Here is a 19,546-nt window from a genome sequence, read left to right as displayed (position 1 = left end):
AGAGGTGGCCCTGGACGCTAGGTGGAGAACAGACTGTGGGGCAGGACTCAGGCTGAAGTCCCCTTTTCTTGGCCAGTGGCTCTCAGCCTGAGGAAACCCAATCAGAAGTGCTCTTGGCGCAGGGGTTCTTTCACACAGGGAGGTCCAGAAGGTTCTGGAAGAGGTGGTGTGGTGCTATCTTCAGGGCGGCTGGACTCTGGTGCGCTTGTTTTTCCCTTAACATCTCCTTCTCTTTCCCTCCTTTGTAAATGAAAAGGCTTTGAAAGCATAAAGCAACTGGCAAATGTCAGAGATGAGTGTCCCTGGCACTGGGAATGAACTTGGCTGAAGGGGGACCTTGTTAGTTCCATAAAAAAAGGGCCAGGGATGAGACAGGACCAGTGACTGGGGGCTGTTCTTTCTGGGTTCTCTTTTTTCACGTTTTACCTACTGCCCCTGGTTTTGGGAACTGTGTGGGAGGTCAGGGCCTGTTTTGACTGATGTTATGGTAAGAGGCTGGCTGTATGGGCAGACGTCATTTAGTTTTAACCCACTGAGCGTGTGAGGTGTTGCCGAGTCACCGGTCTGGGCTAGGATTTCAGACCAGCGCCAAGGGTGTGGTGCTGACGTTGGGGTGCATCTTGAAGGTGGAGGCAGTGACTCACCTCGGTGAGTATCACCTGTACCTTCAGTTGAGTCTCTCCAGGTGTGGGCTGGGCCAGCTGGGGCCTGCCTCCCAGACGTTCCTGGGGGGGGGGCCAGGTTGTGGGGCAGAGACTAAAGTCTGGGCTTTGTGTAAGAGAGACACAAACAAGCTGTCAGAAATACCCAGGCTTCTTGGCATTTGTCCCTCAGCTGTGAATTCAAATTGGTTGTGGCTATGATGGAGTCCATGGATGTTGTGTACAAACAGTTAATGTGCTCAGCTGCTAACGAAAAGGTTGGTGGTTCAAGTGTACCCAGAAGTACCGTGAAAGAAAGACCTGGTGATCTACTTCTGAAAAATCAGCCATTGAAAACCCTGTGGAAGACAGCTCTACCCTAACATACATGTAGTCACAGCGAGTTGGAGTTGACTTAATGGCAACTGGTTTGGTTTGATTTTTGGTAGTCAGGAATGGGGTCGGCTTGAACTCACCATGGGAGTAGGTCAGCAGAGCTCAGAGATGGAGGGAATCTCACAGTAGGTTCAATAGGCAGGTGGGAGGGAGCACGCCACTGCCTTGCTTCCCCCTGGAGGATGAGGACTGAAGAAGACTTAGGGAGATGTGGTCATGCTTGTCAGAAAGAGAGGGCTTCACCTGGGCTATCAACTGGCCTGTTTTCAAGTCCCTGCCTGTCATCCTCACACCTGATGGAGCAGTGGGCTTGCAGGTTGCAATAGGAGGAGCAGCTGTTGGGCCCCAGCCCCTTGCTCTGGTTGGTTGGCCAACCACAAGTCTTCTGACTTCTGCCGAGGACCAGTTGCTTGGATTCCTGTCCTGCTCTGTCAGCAGTGACTCCACACAGCTCACTGGGTCATACTACTCTCTCTGAGTAAAGGCTACTAAGTGCCCTGATGGCCTGTGCTGGAGATATTAGGCTCTGTCCTGCTGGCCTGAGGCATCAGGTACTTCATGTATGGGGTAATGCTAGCTGCTGTAACAAATAACCACCCCCCCCCCCCCCCCCCCGCCCCAACTGCAGCTTATAGTAACATGATAAAAGCCTGTTTCTCATTCACATAGCAGCTCCGTTTGGGTATAATTGGTCAGGAGGTAGTTTAGGGAAGGAGCCTTTGCTGGTTCAGTGGTGGAATTCTCTCCTCCTATGCAGGTTCCATTTCCATTTCTAGCCAATGCACCTTATGTGCAGGTACTACCCGTCTGTCAGTGGAGACTTGCGTGTTACTATGATGCTGAGAGGTTTCAGCAGAGCTTCCAGGCTAAGATGGACTAGGAAGAGAGGCCTGGTGATCTCCTTTCAAAAATCAGCCAATGAAAACCTTATGGATTACAATGGTCCAACCTGTTCTGTTCCGTTGTGCATGCGGTTGTCATGAGTCGGGGGCCGACTTAATGGTAGCAACAACAATAGATAATTTAGGTGCCCAAGCTCCTTCCAAAGAGAGAACAGAGAACCCCTCTCCGTTTCTTAAAAGTGCCAGGAACATATCACTTCTGCCCATATTCCACAGTTGACATGCAGTCACAGGGTCATCTCTGGATGTAATGGGAGCTAGGAAATGAGGCCCTGGGCTGGGCTGTGGCCTCTTCTGACAGGCCCACAGCGCCAATGGGAAAGTACTCATTCCTGGTGGACGGGCAGCCAGGTCACTGCCTCTGCATCTCTCTCTTTGTGTCTCTGCACTAGTTCTGTTGTCTCTTCATCTTGTCTCTCTCCATCTCGCCTCTGGATGTCATACAGGTCATTCTGGCAGAGTTCTCCCTACTGGAGTCCCCAGATGGGTAGAGGTACCTGAAGGAGTCGTTTACGCCACCATCACCCTGGGTACTGCTTGTGCGCACACCCGAATGCCTGCTGCTTGGTGGGGTGCATGCTCCAGGGGTGGCCACTGCCCTCTCCCTGTCCTCATGCCTGGGTCCTCCATGTCCGTGCCTGCGTGCCATCCTTCCAGGAGGAGTGACTTAGCGTCCTCCCTTGCACAGACCCCTGCCCATAGCATCCCAACTCATGGCTACTCTGCTCTCTGTTCCCAAGGGCTTCCAGTAGGACACAGTGGGGTGCCGTCCACCTGGGGACAGCAAAAATGGGGATGGTGACATCTGAGCCCCCTGCCTTCCACTCCTGTTTCCCAGTGACCCTGGAAGCCAACTCTGTTTTAAGAATATCCTGCATTTCGGGACATAGGAGTCTGGGTGGTGGAAACGGTTAAGTGGTCAGCTACCAACTGAAAGGTTGGGGATTCAGATCTATCCAGAGTTACCTTGGAAGAAAGGCCCAGTGATCTGCTTCCAAAAGACCACAGCCTTGAAAACCCTATTGAGCACAGTTCTGCTTTGACACCCATGGGGCTGCCATGGGTCAGAGCCAACTTGATGCCAGCTGGATTTATGATTACTCTTAGGGCTAAATAAAAGTGTTAATACACTTGCCCTAAATTTCCTCCAGGCTACTCCAGGTGCCATGATCTGCTGTTTCTTCTCATTTAGCTTCCTGATCCGCCCGTGGAGCAGGACGGGCAGGTATTAGAATTCCCCATGAAACGTGGGAAAAACACAGAAGTACAAAGAAGCCAGGGGATTTACCCAGCTTCTTCACACTGAACTCTGGCCTCCCTGCGTTCATTTTTTTATTACTGAATGACGTAGCCCAGTGACACTGCATCATTCTTATTTCATGTGTTGTACAGATAACACAGAACTGACAATGGGGAAATTTTTAAAATCACCCAGGTCCTCCCACCCTATCCCTCATTTTGATTTCTCCATGCTGGGTCTATCCGCAGATGTAATTGTGTTTTTTTCCCTACCAGTCTGTCTTCAGGAGTTTGTGGAGTTGCAGACTAGTCCTCAGAGTTTTAGTTGATGACGGTTGCATGGTGTGCTCCTGACTGGACAAAGCCTTGCTTTACTTACCCAGTTCCCTTCTGCTGACTGTTAAATAGCATTTGAATGCATGTAACCTTGCCTCTCTTGCTTTTTTTTTTTTTTACAAACTAGTTGCCTAGGAAAAACTCCCAGGACAGGGATTACTGGGTCAAAGGGCACGAGTGTTTTTATGGCTCTTGAAACAACAGGCTACCCGACTGCTTTCTGAGAGGCTCCTGTTAATTTATGTTGCCACCAGCAACAGGGGAATTCAGGGTCCCCCACTGGGTAGCATTTTAAAATCGTTGCTTAGTTAATAGGTATAAAATTATCAACTGTGCGGCTTTTTTTTTAAGCCATGAATGGGAGTTGCACCCCAACACTTTTAAAGAAACCTGGTGTGAAAATATTTAAAGTGTTATTTTTAGAAATCCTACAACACATTTTTATCAGCACTGGAGCTAGAAGAACTACTGCAGTGGTCTCATTCGGTTTCCCTATATTCTAATTCACATGCGGTTCTGTTTGCTTAGTACGCAGGAACCTAGCTGTGCAGGTGGAAGGGGCTCTCAGAAGGGAAGATTAGGGGGATCTATGAGGCTGTCTCTTTTCTGAAGGGGGTCATGTGGAGGAAAGGAGAGTATCATTCCCCCTTATTTGGGGGACCCCTGTGTAGAAGTCACAGGGTGGGAGCTTGTGGGCCCATTTTGTTAGGACTGCCCAGTAATGAAATGTCCAGCATTCGAGAGGTAGTGAGCTCCCCATCCACGGGGAATTCAAGCAGAGGCTGGAGCAGCATTAAGATTGCTATAGACTGGATCCCTGGTCTGTAGGGATCCCTGAGGTCCTCTTCTTCAGGTCCTGCTTTTCAGTGTTGTTGGATTTTTCCCCCTCAGGTAGGTAGTTTTGTTGGCCTTGAATAAACAGAGCAGCGAGGCCTGCAGCACAGAGTTTTGGAGTTCTTTCAAAACAAAACAAAAATGTGAGGTCGGCTTACTGCCACAGGTAAGGGTGTAAGGAGAAACAGGGCAAAAGGAGCTAAGTTTGTGTTGGGAGGGGTTGAGCAGGGAGGGGCAGATTCTATGGAGGATGAAAGACTGGATTTTAAAAAAGGGATATGACTACACGGGGAGTACTTAGGGGCTGGAAGGTGGCCTCCTTCCTGAGAACGCTGTTTCCTGCTGTGGTTTACTTAGCCTTGTATTTCTGAGGGGTCACAGTCCTGTCTCCCCTCTGTCTGAGAGAACCAGGCCCTGCTGGCTGGGAGGCTGTTGGAGGAGTGCCATGTGTGCAGCTCAAGGCTCTGGTGGTGTTCTCTTTCTCCTGGTCCCTCAGAATAACAGAATTGCACAGAATAATCTAGAAAGATTCCCCACCCAAACCGCTTCATCCCTCAGTCGAGGAAACGGAGGCCCCGAGTAGAATTGGCCTTCTTAAGAGCAAACAGCCTTTGTGGCATGCCTTGTCAGGGGTTTCTGTGAAGTCTACGATGACAGGATTTGAGGAGGAAGAGGGAAAAGTCTTGGTTTTCAGTAATTTGTGTGTGTGATCAGAGGTCGCTTCTGAGAGGCTTCTCTGAGGGTGTTGGAGCAGGAAGACCTGCTGGGGTCTGTGGTTGGTGGCCGAGAGGCTGGTTCAAGGGCACAAGAGGCAAGTGAGTTGAGGCCTGAGACCTGCTGCCTACTGCCTGCTGCCCTCCTGAATGAAGCGCATTGAGGAACATTCTCCCTGGCGGGGCTGTGACCGAGCTGGCGGGGCTGTGACCGAGCTGGTCTTCCTTACAGAGGACGGAGAGGCTGTGAGCAGCTCCTACGAGTCCTACGATGAAGAGGAAAGCAGTAAGGGCAAGTCAGCCCCCTACCAGTGGCCCTCCCCCGAGGCCAGCATCGAGCTGATGCGTGACGCCCGCATCTGTGCCTTCCTGTGGCGCAAGAAGTGGCTGGGGCAGTGGGCCAAGCAGCTCTGTGTCATCAAGGACACCAGACTCCTGGTCAGTCAGCCTCATGTTGTGTTCTGTCTTCTCTCCTTGGAGGGGGGCAGTAGTGGAGGGGCCATGGGTGGGAAGGGAGGGTCCCAAATGACAGCAATTTGGAACCTTTTTATATCAGGATGTCTTAATGTCTCCTTAACTGGAAATTATTTGCAGGATTTTGTAGGTATAGGTGAATGTGCTCTTTCATAATTAGAAATTTCTAGTAGTTTTTATTCAGACTCTCAAAGGAAGCTGTGATCCCTCCTCCATCCCATCCACATTAAAAAAATTTTTTTTATTGCGATAAATATATGTGATACAAAAAAAAAATCGCCATTTCAACATGTTTACATGACAATTTGATGACATTAACTGCATTTATCATATTGTTCAACCATCACCCGTATCTGTTTGCTGGATTTTCCCATCGCCCTTAGCAGAAGTTCAGTGCCCCCTAAGCCATGAGGCTGCTGCTTTCCCAGGCCAGCTCCCAGCCCCGATTCTGGCTTTTGATTTCATCTGTGCTATATGAAAATCATATGCATTTTTTCAGAAGTTGCGATATTTTTAATTACTGATACAAGATAAAACCCAAAAAGAAATCAGAAGATAGCACTCTGAGCACAGTCCTATTTCAGGTTATATTAAGATTTGGTTTTATGTCCTCATTTAAGGTTGTATATGGAATTGTTATAAACTCCTTTTCTTCACTGGTTACAGTGTGCCCTGCTCAGGCCAAATGCTGTAAGGGTCCTTGGTTTACAAATGAGAAACTCAGGTGCAAAGAAAGTACTTTCTTTGGTTGAGAGGAGAGGCCCTTCCTTTCTGTCCTAACACACCATCTTCTAACTAAGCAAATAATAAGCTTAGTTTTCACTCCTTATGGATCCCTTACTGGGGAAGCTCAGCAAGAAATGAATGCCGAGAGGTGGAAAAATGTTACAAGTTAGGTCCACCTCTGGTAAGTGACAGCTGCTTACAGAGGGCACATTTGAGGAACCACCCCAGGCCTGGAGCGAGGTTTGAGTGGTTTAAATAAGCAAAGGCCTGAAGCATCCCTGGCTGAGGCTGGTGAGAAGGAGGCTTCGAGGAGAGGCCACCATCTGCTTCATCCCTCTGGTGTTGAAAATAAGAGTTGCTGATGTTTGAAGTTAAACCTCTGGGCTTGCTGTCGAGTGTCCAGCCTTTTGGCTTCGTTGGGTAAAGCTGGACTCTTGGTGAGTCCTGCAGTGCCCAGAGGCCTCTCCTTTGCAGACCCTGGTTAGACCTGGCAACCGGGTGTCTCTTCGCTTTTCTTCCAGTGCTACAAATCTTCCAAGGACCACAGCCCACAGCTGGACGTGAACTTGCTGGGCAGCAGCGTTGTCCACAAGGAGAAGCAAGTGCGGAAGAAGGAGCACAAGCTGAAGATCACGCCGATGAACGCCGACGTGATCGTGCTGGGCCTGCAGAGCAAAGACCAGGCTGAGCAGTGGCTCCGGGTGAGGGGCACGCCATGCCACGGGGGTGGTGGGACTTGTTCCCCCCTGGGACTCTGAGTTCTGGCCCCCAGCTCTCCTATACCCTGTTACTGTTGATTCTGACTCACGGCGACCCCACGTGCGTAGGGTAGAGCTCTGTACCATAGACTTTGCGATGGCTGGTTTTGCAGATGTAGATTGCCAGGCTTGTCTTCTGAGGCATGTCTCGGTGGATTTGAACCACCAACCTTTTGGTTAGCAGCCAAGTGCACTAACCATTTGTACTACCTGCCAGCTATCATAAATCTAGCTTTTTCAAAAGGGACGGATGGTGTTGCCAAAGGTAAAGCGTCTATGATCCTTCAAATTCTGGGGGCTTCCTGTACTAAGTGGTAGCAATCTGCTTTATGGAAATCAGGGACAGCACTCTGCTGCTGGGTCTGACTCCTTCTCAGCACCAGGACTTGGACTCTCGGTGAAAAAATCCATTTGCCTTCCTAGCCTCTACTGAGGTGTCGTCATTCTCCTTATTAGGAGGAGAGTGGACAACATTACTTCTACTTGTTAAGTACTTGCCATGGGCTTTTAGCAAATTTAATCCACCTTGTCACACTAGAAACCCTGGTGACGTGGTTAAGAGCTACGGATGCTAACCAAAAAGGTCGGCAGTTCGAATCTACCAGGTGCTCCTTGGAAACCCTATGGGGCAGTTTTACTCTGTCCTGCAGGGTCACAATGAGTTGGAATCGACTCAACGGCAACCGGTTTGGTTTTTTGGTTTAATCACACTAGGGGTTGATGCCAGTGTCCCCGTCTTACAGGAGTGGAGGGTAAGGCTCAGAGGGAGGAGGTGACTTGCTCAAGGTCACCTGGCAAGTGAGTTGAGTTTCAAACCCAGCACTGTCTGACCACAAGTCCTGTGCTTTGAACCACAAGTGCACAGGGTGATGATGAAGCGTCTGGGGAGGGAGCTTGCAGGCCACATATTAGAGATGAGCTTGATAATTCAAGAAGGTATGAGGTTTGCACCAAGACGGTTCCAGAGGAGCCTCCATATCCACCATGGGGAGGCCACCGAGGGCCAGAGGAGCCTTTTCCCTCCTTCCCACTGCCCCCTCCACCATCACCACCACATTGATGCATTTCCAGTGTAGGAGCCTTGTACCTACTGTCTTAGTCATCTAGTGCTGCCAGAACAGAGATACCACAAGCGGATGGCTTTAACAAAGAGAAATTTATTTTCTCAGTCTAGTAGGTTACAAGTCCAAATTCAGGGCGTCAGCTTCAGGGGAAGGCTTTCTTTTTCTGTCAGCTCTGGAGAAAGGTACTTGTCCTCAATCTTCCCCTGGTCAAGGAGCTTCTCAGGCACAGGGACCCTGTGTCCAAAGGATGCACTCTGCTCCTGGTGCTGCTTTCGTCGTGGTATGAGGTCCCCAACTCTCTGCTTGCTTCCCTTTTATCTCTTTTGAGATAAAAGGTGGTGCAGGCCACACCCCAGGGAAACTCCCTTTACACTGGATCAGGGAGGTGACCTGAGTAAGGGTGGTGTTACAATCCCACCCTAATCCTCTCAACATAAAATTACAATCACAAAATGGAGGACAACCACACAATACTGGGAACCATGGCCTAACCAAGTTGACACATATTTTTGGATTGTACACAATTCAATCCATGACACCTACCCTCACCCCCATCCATTGCCTCGGCTAAACATAGCCACCTGGGTGAGCCCATCAGCCCTGGAATTGTAAACACCTGCACTGCCTGATTAAAGCATGACTGAAGATGGACCTGCTGAGGAGCTAGCTCCTTCTGAAGGTTAAGCCCCTCAGTTTGGGGGCTGGGAGTGGCTTCTGTGAACCTACTAAATGTTCCGAGAATACCTGGCCCAGGTTGTCTCAGCGCCAAGCTTCTGGTAGGAGTAGGACAGGCATTTCAGTTCTTACTGCAAATTTCCCAGGTGACTGAGGACAAGAAAACTTACCACACTACATATTTGTGGTCCACAGATCTCTGTGGGGGAGGTCCTGAGAGAATATTGGCTCTGGAAGGCCTGTTGTTGTTGTTGTTGGATGCTGTTGACTTTTTGCTTCCAACTCTTAGCAAGCCCATGTGACAGAGTAGAACTGCCCCGCAGGGTTTTCTAACCTATAATTTTTATGGAAGCAGATCGCCAGATCTTGCTCCTGCAGAGCTGCAGGGTAATTTCGAACCACCAGCCTTCCAGTTAGCAGCCAAGCAGTTAACCATTGTGCCACCAGGGCTCCTTTTCTGGAAGGCCTAACCTGGGCATTTAAGAGCATGGGCTTTAGGTTCGAATCCTGACTCCACCCCTTTTTAGCTGAGTGGCCTTAGGTTGGTTACTGTTAAAGAATGGTGTGAGGGCAGTGTCTGAGCTCCTCCAACCCTGCAAGTGGGGAGGAGAAGCAGGATCAGCAGCCCAAGGCTGATTCCTATGAGGCAGAGGTCAGACATGCCTTCTCTCTCCGCCATCTTTACCAACTCTGACATCAACCATCCCTCCCATGGCACTCCACTTCTCTGCTGGGTTCGATAATTCATTGCAATGGCCACACAGAACTCAAAGACCAGGTTGACAATTAGGGGTTTATTAGGGAAGTAACAGTTAAAATGCAGGCTCAGGAACACTCAGGATACAGTTCTTCCATCGGGACAGCCTTTCCCTGGCTGTGTTCACAGGCATGCCTCTCCCTGGCCCTCAGTCTCTGCCCAAAGGTACCCAGCTTTCTCTCTCAGTGGGCTGGGAAGCCTACTGTGCCATCTTCTCCTGGCAGGTGTCTGCTGCTGGGTCTCTCCTTCCTTAGCGGTGGGCTCTTTGCTCTGGAATCGGTTCTCTTTTAAGGCAAAACTGATCAATCCCCTTAGTAGGCCACAATTACCCTATCACAGAGTCCTGCCCAGCCACCTGGGTGGGAGTTATAAGACCATGCCTAGAACGGCCACACATAAAACTAATTAATCACACTGCAGTCACTTAACACGTATGTAGTGCTTAGCACTGTACTTGGCCTGTGGTGGGTGCTGCATGAAATTTGGCTAGTGCTGATGAGGGCATGGAGACCCAGGGAAAGCTAGGGGTTTGCCCTGAGCTGCAGAGCTAATGAGAACCCAGGGCTCTGGGCTGCTGGTTTGGTTTTTAATTCCTGTCTCTTGCCGAGGTCCTGTCCTGGCTGGCCTGGTCTCCCCCCATCCCTCCTCTCTCACGCCCCTTGTTTCCAGTGCTGTTCCTCTGACTGCTCAGACCCCCATCCTACCCGTGACCCCAGTTTCCCTCCCCAAACTCCCACGCCCTCTTCCGGAGACCCCTGCCCCCACAGGCCCTACTGGTGGTTTCAGACAAGCAAGCTTTCTTTTAGCAGGCCCAGCCTCTGTGCCGGCTGCACAGAGAGACCCTGTTCCTCCCCGCTCTGGTGAACTGCAGAGGTGGCTTGACTGTGCGTGCCTAAGTGCCAGAAGCTGCACACTCTTGCAGCTGGTGGGCTGGTTGGCCTGTTAAGTGGACACTCACCACACCAGTTGTACCAAACCCACCTCCCTTCACAACCCTCAAACAAGTGTAATCGCAGTTGCTGGAACTGAGGGCCAGTTGCTCTGGCCAGCTCTGAGCTTGCTGCACAGGCCCCACCCCCTGAGCATGTGCAGCCTGCAGGAGCCAAGCCCAAAGCCACCGCCCTCCCCACCACAGCGGCCCTGCTGGGCTCCAAGGCCATAGGTAGACCAGGAGGTGGCGGGTGGTTCTCTGTTCCCTGGAAATTGGGCATCTTCTCTCTCCACCCACTCTCCCTGACCTTGGGTCTGGCTCTGCATGCAGGCTAGAAGGGCCCCTTGGGCCTTCGCCTCCCCTGACCCCTCTCCTCTTCCGTCAGGTCATCCAGGAGGTGAGCGGCCTGCCTTCGGAGGGCGTGTCTGAGGGAAGCCAGTGTGTCCCAGATACCCAGCGCCTCAGCTGTCAGAAAGTAAGCCTCTCCCCCTCCCGGGAAGAGACTGCAATTCCATTTTTTCTCTGTGAAAAATTCTAAGTGTAAAATTGGGTGCTCTGTTTTTGCATTTCAGCCCAATGAACAAGAAACATGGAATGCTTGGATTAAGGATGTTAGCTTGGCAGGAAAATGGGTAAAACAGATACAGACCTAAATTGTTTTCTTGCCGGGGGCTGGGGAGAGCTTCATGGGAACAAAAGTGGCTTTGGCCCACATGCCAAAGCAGGAGGATTTACTTTATGAAGCTGTTCTTCCCACTTACTCCCCAGTCAAGTGTCCAGGGGAACTGTCTCAGTGTTGATCCTAGTCAAAGGGCTCTAATGCTCATTGGCCTGGAGCTTTGGAGAACTCAGCATAAGGGACAAGGTGGAAGAAGTTGGGTTGGATGCTGGCCGAAGGACCCATCACTCATGGGGTCACATTCCACATTCCGGGTCCCTGCAGGTCAGTATCCGGAAGCCTGGGCTTACACAGAGCAGCCAGAGAGTCACTGGGCTTCATCTTGGGGTCCCCAACCCTGGCAAGGAGGAAAGCAAGAGGGTATGGAGAGGGCTTGGGCTGAGTGCCGGCCCTTTGTTCTTGGAAAGCACAGGCCATCCCTCGTGGAGAAACGCCATGGCCCTTCCAGAGGGACTTCAGCTGATGTTTTAGTTGTCTTGTTCATTCCTTGATAACTGACAAGAAACCTAAAGTCAGAATGAAACTGGGGCTCTTTCATGTGGGGGTGGGAAACAAGGTCCCTTCCTAAGGACTTGGTGAGCAGGACTCCCTGGCTGGGCGACTTTAGCCCCTGGACCCTGCCCATAGCTTGTCCCATGGGTTGGGATCCCATCAGCTGGTTTTCCCAGAGGACTGGGGCAGGTGGTGGTCTAGAAGAAGCTTGACTGGAAGATTCCAGATGCTTCAAGTTCTAACAGCAGCAGCTCCTCTTTTCTAGGGCCTCTCTGTAGTCCCCATAGGAACCCTGGGAATGCATACTGGGATGTTATCTCTAGTTTACACGCATTGTGGAGTGGGGCTCTGAGAGGCTCCTAACCTGTGCACCTGCAGGCTGGAGAATGCTTGAGCATTCAAGGTCTGACCCGGTGCAGCACAGTCAGCTCTCAGCAGACTCCTTGTCCCCCACCTCAGGATGCTGGTTCCCAGCTTGACTATGGGAACCACTTCAGTTGGGATGCAGACTTGAAGGCACCCTGGGGCTGCCCACCTGCCCATCCCACTGCCACATCGAGGGCCAACTGCCTTATCAGGTTGAGCCGCCATTTTGAGACCTGTAAATGAGGATGGGTGGTAGCTTGAAGAGGGGATGGTGCTCTGGGATAGAGCAGGGAGCTTCAGGAGGGGGTGGGAAAAGCAGGTGGAGATGCTGCTCTCAGGTCCTGTGGGAAGCTTAGCCAATGACAAGCTTCCAGTAACCTGGACTTTTGCTTTCCAGGTGGCAGGCACAGGGGGTGGTCACGTTGACTCTGGCCTCCACCAAGAGCCATCTACTATTTTTTCCCAAATCAGAGTCTCCAAGGTAACCATTTCCAGCCAGTGATCACTCCACTGTTTTTCTTCCACAGCTGGAGATCGCTGAGAAGTACCTGTCAGCCTCTGAGTATGGAGGCTGCATAGATGGACACCCTGAGGTCCCAGAGACCAAAGATGGTAACAATACTTCTGTCCGAGTCTCATGGTCAGGGAAGAGTGTGATATCCCTGGGTGTGAAACTGATCTGTTCAGCTCAACTATAGCAAGTTTCAGCACCTGACTCTAACCTAGCCTCCAATTATAAACTATAGGTAATCCACCACTGCCAGTTGCCATCAAGGCGACTCTGACTCACGGAGACCTCATGCGTGTCAGAGTAGAACTGTGCTCTGTAGGGTTTTCAGTGGCTGATTTTTTGGAAGTAGATCATCAGGCCTTTCCTCTGAGGTATCTCTGGGGGGACTCAAACCTCCAATCTTTTGGTTAGCAGCCGAGTACATTAACTGTCTGCACCATCTTGGATTCCTCTCAAGCTAATGGAACCAAGAAAAAGAAGTGACCAAATTGAAATTACATGTCACAAAATGTTGGGGATAGAATATTCTTTTATTTCTTTTTACTAATCCCCTTTGAAATCTTTTAACCACAACAGTTCATAAAGATTCTCAAGTGCTTCCATATTCTGTGTCTGTGTATGTCTTGTGAGTGTGTTAGTGACACACTTTAGAGAGATACCTGACTGGCCTGTGGAACCTAGATTGAGGAGCAAAAGACATGTGTGAACATGTATGTGTGTGTGCAGGGGCAGGTATAGTGGGAACGAGTCTGCTATTTTTTTCACCTTCCGGAAAGGGCATGTTGGTGGGCTGTGGGCAATGATGACTGATCCTCCCTCTTCTTGACAGTCAAGAAGAAATGTTCTGCTGGTCTCAAGCTGAGCAATCTAATGAACCTGGGCAGGAAGAAGTCCACAACGCTGGAGCCTCCAGAGAGGTCCCTTGAGACATCCAGTAAGAATCACAGCCACCTCCAGGCAAGCGAGCTCAGATGGCCAGGGCAGAGGGTTAGGTGTAGTTTTAAACCTCTCCAGGAACAGAAAGCCTGTGGCCCTCAGGTGTCTGTTTCTCTTCACTGCAGGTGGTTCTCTATGCCTAGTCAGACTCTCTCTTGCTGCAACGCTTGATCCTTTGTGGAGGTGAAGGGTAACTGGTATCCTCCTAATGTGTTTTTGAAAATTGTGTTCATTTGATCAGTGCTTATGGAGCATGGCGGGTACAGGGTCAGGCACCATGGAAAAGGGGACCTAGCAGATGGAGGACATAGTCCCGAGAGCTTACACCCCAGGAGAAATGATGGCTTCATACCATAACTACACCCTGTGCCATCTTCGGAGTTATAAAAACTCAGGGACAGAAAGAACCTTTCCTGCTTTGTGGTCAGACGTGGCTTTGTGGGGAGGGATGGCTTCATGCACGCAAGCCTTGAAGGGTAGGTGGGAGCTCAATGAGTTGGGATGATGCTGTGGGCAGGAACAAAGATTCTGCGATGCGGACAGGTGAAACTCATTATGGTCCACCCTGAAGCCTTCTCCTCTTCCTCATGGAACTCATGTCTTATCCTTGGGCTTGTTCCTGAGTTGCAGTTAAGTTCTGTTTTGTGAGGCTGGTGGGGTAGTAGGGCAGCAGATGGGGCCTTACCTTTAGTGCCTCCTGCTCCTCCAGCCCAACTCTGCCAGCCCATGCAGCCTCAGAGGGCACCATGCTTGGTATCAGGGCCTGGTCCCAGTGAGTCATTGTTTGGGAGCTGTGGCTGGGCTATTGCTGGAAGTCTACTCAGCAGCTAAGCATGCCCCTGTCCCCTGTGGCAGTGGGGAGGGTGGGAGAATGTTCTCCTTCCCAGGACCCAGTACTTTGATCTGAGTACCCAGCCTCTCTTGACCCAGAGTTGCCCATGGTCCTGAGAATGGTGATGGCATGTAGCCTGGAAGAGCCAGCATCGCTAGGACCTGGTCCCTAACTTCTTCCGCTTTGCAATGGCGATGTGATGTGAATGGGGCTCTGAGAAGTTTGCAGTCCCTACTGTGTCCTCTGTGAGGCTGGGTGGGAAGGTGGCTGAGCATTTTCACCCTGCAGCACGAGTCTGTTAATCTGGGCTGAGAGTCAGAGCCACTGCCAGTCCCTCAGGATGGAGAATGTTTCCACTTTCTAAGAACTAGTGCCCATGAGAAGGTGAGGAGCCTGGGCAATCTCAACCCACTGCACACGCTTCTCATCTTTGTGCCCTGGGCACATGGTGTCAGCTCTGTAATGTCCAACAGATGGGGGAGAGGACTTGTCTTCTCCTGGCAGCTGAGCCTGACATAAAACCACTTGAGAGCAGTACAGGATTGCCTGAGGGTGTACCCGGGTGCTGGCAGCCTCAGCAGAGAAGGGGGCCCTGAGGAAGTGGCGATACTCTGGCAGAGGGCCTGCCCTTGAGGAGCTCTTGTGTCCTTTGGGGAGAATGACATGGAGACAGGAACCAAGTGTACTAAAGACAGGCTGAACAAGGAACGCAGGAGGGAGGGCCCTAGGCTAGCAGAAGCTGGGAGGAGAATGAAGAGTTCGCCATGGGGAGAACTCTGCAGGCTGAGACTGAGGAGCCCAGGAATGGAAAGGCTTTTAGGGGTGAGGAAACTATGTGTGGAGGCAACAGGATCAAGTCTGCAGCAAGGAGCCTCAGGCCAGGGTGAGCTTCCTGCCATGGCGGTCTTAGGGACAAGAGATACGGGGGGCTGCTGTAGGGCTGTGGCCATTAGAGCCGTGAAGATGAGGTCTAGAGTCGGGGGAGCCCCTGGCCTGTACACCCGTGGGGTCCGGTCTAAATGGAGACCACACTCACTTCTCTCTGGAGACCCCTTGTCCTAAAGCCAGCACAGCTCTGTGCTGCCACCTTCCAGGGGTCCAGCTGCTTCACAAAGACGTGCCCTGAGATTCCTAGGGGGTCCTCAGGAGGCACAACAGTGGCACCAGCCTGGATACCCTCCTGCAGCTGAGTCTCCACCTGCAGGTTACCTGAATGTCCTCGTGAACAGCCAGTGGAAATCACGCTGGTGTGCCGTCAAGGACAGTCACCTGCACTTTTACCAGGACAGAAACCGGAGCAAGGCTGCCCAGCAGCCCCTCAGCCTGGTGGGCTGCGAGGTGGTCCCAGACCCAAGCCCGGACCACCTCTATTCCTTCCGCATCCTCCACAATGGGGAGGAGCTGGCCAAACTCGAGGTACTGGCAGCCTGTGGGGCAGACGGGCGGGACTGCCAGAGCACTGGGGGGGCGGGGCATGGCTGTTCGCTGCAAGCCCAGAGGACTGCATCCTACAAGGGGCGACGGGCATTGCTGCATGCTATTTTTACTTGCTGTTGCCTGAGATTGTTTGCATTTTTTTACATTTTCCATTCCCTTTCTGACCTCAGGGTGGTTGTGTTTTAGGCGAGGGACAATGAGCTACTTCCTGCACTTGGGGCGGGAGGAATATTTATAACTCGCTGAGCTGCCTGGAAAAGGCTGCTGGGGAGTCAGAGAGGGCCTCATTTTGTGCATCAGCAGGCGGGAGCCTCAATGCCCTGGTGATAAAGATGATGCCTGTTAGCACTTATCTGGGGAGGAATTACGTTTGTGATACAATGATACTTCTCCCACTCCCCACCCTCTGTTTAATGTGATGTTACATTTCCGGAAATAAGAAATGACACTGCTTTGCGTGGAGCTGGGGCAGGCCGGATCCTTGAGCTACACTGGCATAAACACATGCTCGGTTTCACTCCAGTTCCCCTCTTCATCCAAATTGTGCTCCGGTGCTGCCCTCTGGTGGTTAAAAGAGCTGCATTACAATTGTTTCAGGCCCTCAGCAAGCTTGTATTCGGTGTCTACATGAATATGATATGATGAACAAGACAGATATGGTCCCTGCCCTCAGGGAACTTGCATTCTAGTGTGAACGTGAGATGTTATTCAACTCAATTACTTACTTAAATGCAGTTGCTGGAGAGGGTGCTGTGAATTTGTGTAGAAGTCTACACCCTGGAAGGAGGGAAAGCTAAGGTCCAGTCCTAAAAGCAGAAGGAATGAAGTGTTTCACAGGAAAGCAGCAGGCTCACGTTTGGATTTTGAGATGCTTCCTGCAGCTGGATAGATGGGAGGGAAACAAAAAGGGACCATGAGACCCAGGAGGAAGCTGCTGTGGTTACTCAGGCCAGAGATGGCAGTAGTTGGAACTAGGGGGTGCCCATGAGCGCTGTATTGAGAAACCCAGTTGAAAATAACAGAAAAGGAAGCTAGCTACATGTCAGACTCTTAACCTGTTGCTGCCGCTGTGGCTGAGAGAATGTAGCACAGAGGACTCAAACGATGTTGGCATTTTGGTAGAAGTACCCAATGCATGTATTTGACTAGAATTCGTCGTTCCCTTCGGGAGAAGAACAAGCACCAAATTCCCTGGGATTTAGTTCTTGGTTTGTCAGCTGGCTGACCTGATATTTAAGACATCTTGGCTTTATATCAAAACCACAGACAAAAAATACATTTGAATTTTGTTATTCCTTAGCAGGGGTCCAGGCAGCCTTGTATTCATGAATTAGGGTGATAAGCTGACATGTCATAGTTCATAAGATAGAGGTGCTGACCTAAAAATATATGCAGTTTTAACAGTTCTCCCCAGCCCATTAGTCTTCTAGAAATTAGGTGTATATAAACCACCTGTGACACTTTGGACTAATGTCCACGGTGTCACTGGGGTGAAACCAAGGTATCACTGGTGGCAGGAAGTGTTAATTTGGAGTCACTATAATTTTTTTTATAGGGGATGGAATAGGCTGGTAAAATGAGGGTGCATGGGCCCTCTCAACTGCCTTGCTCGGGGTGGGCCTGGACACCAGGCAGGGACACCTTGCCCTGCTCATCTCTCTCGATCTCCTTCCCAGGCCAAGTCTTCCGAGGAGATGGGCCACTGGCTGGGCCTCCTGCTGTCTGAGTCAGGCTCTAAGACGGACCCGGAAGAATTCACCTATGACTATGTGGATGCGGACAGGGTTTCCTGTATTGTGACTGCAGCCAAAAACTCACTGCTGTGAGTACTGATGGGCCTTGTGCTTTGCACCCTCATTCCCAGCCATGCTTCCAGACCCAGCACACAGACTGGCCTCTGGCTGTCGCCCACAGCAGGATGGCAGCTGAGACAAGGTTCAGCCCTGTTCAGCAGGAAGGGTCCAAGGCCAAGGACTAGCCCTCAGGGAAACTCAGCTACATCCTTGGCTCTCGTTAGATGCTCTCCAGCTCCTTCTGACATCGTCCTTTAACTGACCTCCCACGTGTCCTTCCTACTGATTCAGCACTTTCCTGTGGGTCCCTCCCTCCATCCCCACCATACCCTGGAGTGAGCAGGGCTGGTATCTCTGCTTTCCAAGGGAGCAGCCTGGGGCTCCCAGAGAACTGTTCCAGGTCAGGGTGGTGGAGCTGGTAGAAGCTGGCTGAGCCGCTGAGGCAGAACCTGCTTTCTTACATACAAAATGCAGAGGGTCTTACATCCCGAGCTACTGCGAGGCTGAAATGAGGATTCTGTTGTTGAGAGGAGATCCTGACAAGGATCAGGGATAAAAAGTGGCAGAAGGACCCTGAGGGGGGAGGGCAGAGGAGACTTGTTTTTTTATTCTGGGAGAGAAATCTGGAACCAAGAGTTCTAATAAGAAGGCGGCATTAGAGGGAGGAGATCCCCCAGATAAATGAGGTAGGCGTTAGTTCCCAGGTCTCACATAGCCTCCAGCTTTCATGGTACTCTCGTTCTGAATCCTTTGGGATGTGGCTTTCCCCACCCTGTCTTGAATCCTTCCCCTTGCTGTGTCTTGCAGACTGATGCAGAGAAAGTTCTCAGAGCCCAACGCGTACATTGACGGCCTGCCCCGCCAGGACCGGCAGGAGGAGCTGTACGATGACGTGGAGATGTCGGAGCTGACTCCAGCGGTAAGGGGGCTGGCCTGCCCTGGCCTGGGGCCAGTGCATCCTCTTCCTGCCAAACCTGCCTCAACGCCAGACACCGTTAGATTGTTCCTGAGCTGCATGGGTTCTGAGCACGCCTTCAAGGCCATCTGTGCAGAACCTAGATGAAACAGGCCCTCTTTCGGAGGCTGGGGCTGTGCTATCTGCCTGGCTGGACTTGCGTAGATAAAACAGCTGGTTAACCACCCTGGTCAGTGCTGGGGGTGTGATGTTAGAATTGGGAGCAGTGACACCAATAGTCTTTGAGCCCAAGTTGATAGCTGAGGTGGAATCATTGTACTGATGGCTGCCTCCACTAACTGGGTGTTTAACTGCGGTGCTAGGGGCTTCATGCGGATTACCTCTTTTAATCTGAACCCCTTTATGGGGAAGTATTACTCTTTACAGATGAAAATATTTATAAGGAAGTATTACTTTTCTCTTTATAGATAAAAATATAAGGTTCAAGAAAGTGAAGTAAGGTATTTTGGGTCTCCTACCTCCTAGTCGCAAATCTAGGACTTGAACCCCGGCCTTCGGACTCCAGCTCAGCATGGTGGCCCATCCATAGCCATGAGAACAGAGGAGCAGGGAAAGTTCTGACTCTCTCCCCTCTGCAGGTGGACCCTGCTGAGGAAGACACCCAGGGGACAGATGATCCATGCCCAAACGAGCCTGACCGAGTATACCTGGACCTCACACCCGTCAAGTCGTTCCTCCACAGCTCTGGCAGCGTGCAAGCCCGGGCCTCCTCTCCATCCTTGCCCCACCTGGATGACCTGGCTGAGGCCTTCCCTGTGGACCCAGGCCCCACCCCAGACGAGCCCTGTGTAAAGGCTGCAGAGACCCCTGAGGAGCAGGTACAGGCCGTCCCCCAGTGGAGTCCAGAGCCTGAGGAGCCTTGCCTGAGAATCACCACCGTCAAAATCCAGACCGAACAGCAGAAAATCTCCTTCCCCCAGAGCTGCCCTGACACAGTGACCCTGACTCCTGCTGCCGGGGCCAGCCCACCCGGGAAGGACAGGCTTCGGGCCACCAGTGCAGGTGCTTGTCCTAAACAAAAAGAGCCTCACAGATGAGGAGAGGGAGCTCAGAGAGTTGAAGGGACTCACCCAAGGTC

General features: G+C 51.3%; 1 protein-coding gene across 6 annotated transcripts in view; it reads left to right on the top strand.

The window, feature by feature from the left end:
* AFAP1L2 (actin filament associated protein 1 like 2) overlaps positions 1 to 19,546 on the top strand; it is a 123,347-nt gene that overhangs the window by 98,630 nt on the left and 5,171 nt on the right. For 3 of the 6 annotated variants that reach the window (XM_049854956.1, XM_049854957.1, XM_049854955.1), the window contains 10 exons: positions 5,294 to 5,499; positions 6,783 to 6,962; positions 10,832 to 10,921; positions 11,019 to 11,078; positions 12,511 to 12,595; positions 13,324 to 13,428; positions 15,467 to 15,678; positions 17,376 to 17,521; positions 18,300 to 18,411; positions 19,047 to 19,470. In XM_049854956.1, the coding sequence (XP_049710913.1) occupies positions 5,294 to 5,499; positions 6,783 to 6,962; positions 10,832 to 10,921; positions 11,019 to 11,078; positions 12,511 to 12,595; positions 13,324 to 13,428; positions 15,467 to 15,678; positions 17,376 to 17,521; positions 18,300 to 18,411; positions 19,047 to 19,470 (1,620 nt within the window). Of the gene's footprint in view, positions 1 to 2,385; positions 2,470 to 5,293; positions 5,500 to 6,782; positions 6,963 to 10,831; positions 10,922 to 11,018; positions 11,079 to 12,510; positions 12,596 to 13,323; positions 13,429 to 15,466; positions 15,679 to 17,375; positions 17,522 to 18,299; positions 18,412 to 19,046; positions 19,471 to 19,546 lie in introns of all 6 variants that reach the window. The other 3 variants (XM_049854959.1, XM_049854958.1, XM_049854960.1) reach the window with 2 other exon arrangements.

This window comes from Elephas maximus, chromosome 16 (genome assembly GCF_024166365.1).
Source record: "Elephas maximus indicus isolate mEleMax1 chromosome 16, mEleMax1 primary haplotype, whole genome shotgun sequence".
Classification (NCBI taxonomy): Eukaryota; Metazoa; Chordata; class Mammalia; order Proboscidea; family Elephantidae; genus Elephas; species Elephas maximus.
Note: the sequence above shows the minus strand (reverse complement) of the source record. Positions and strands in the feature narration are given on the sequence as shown.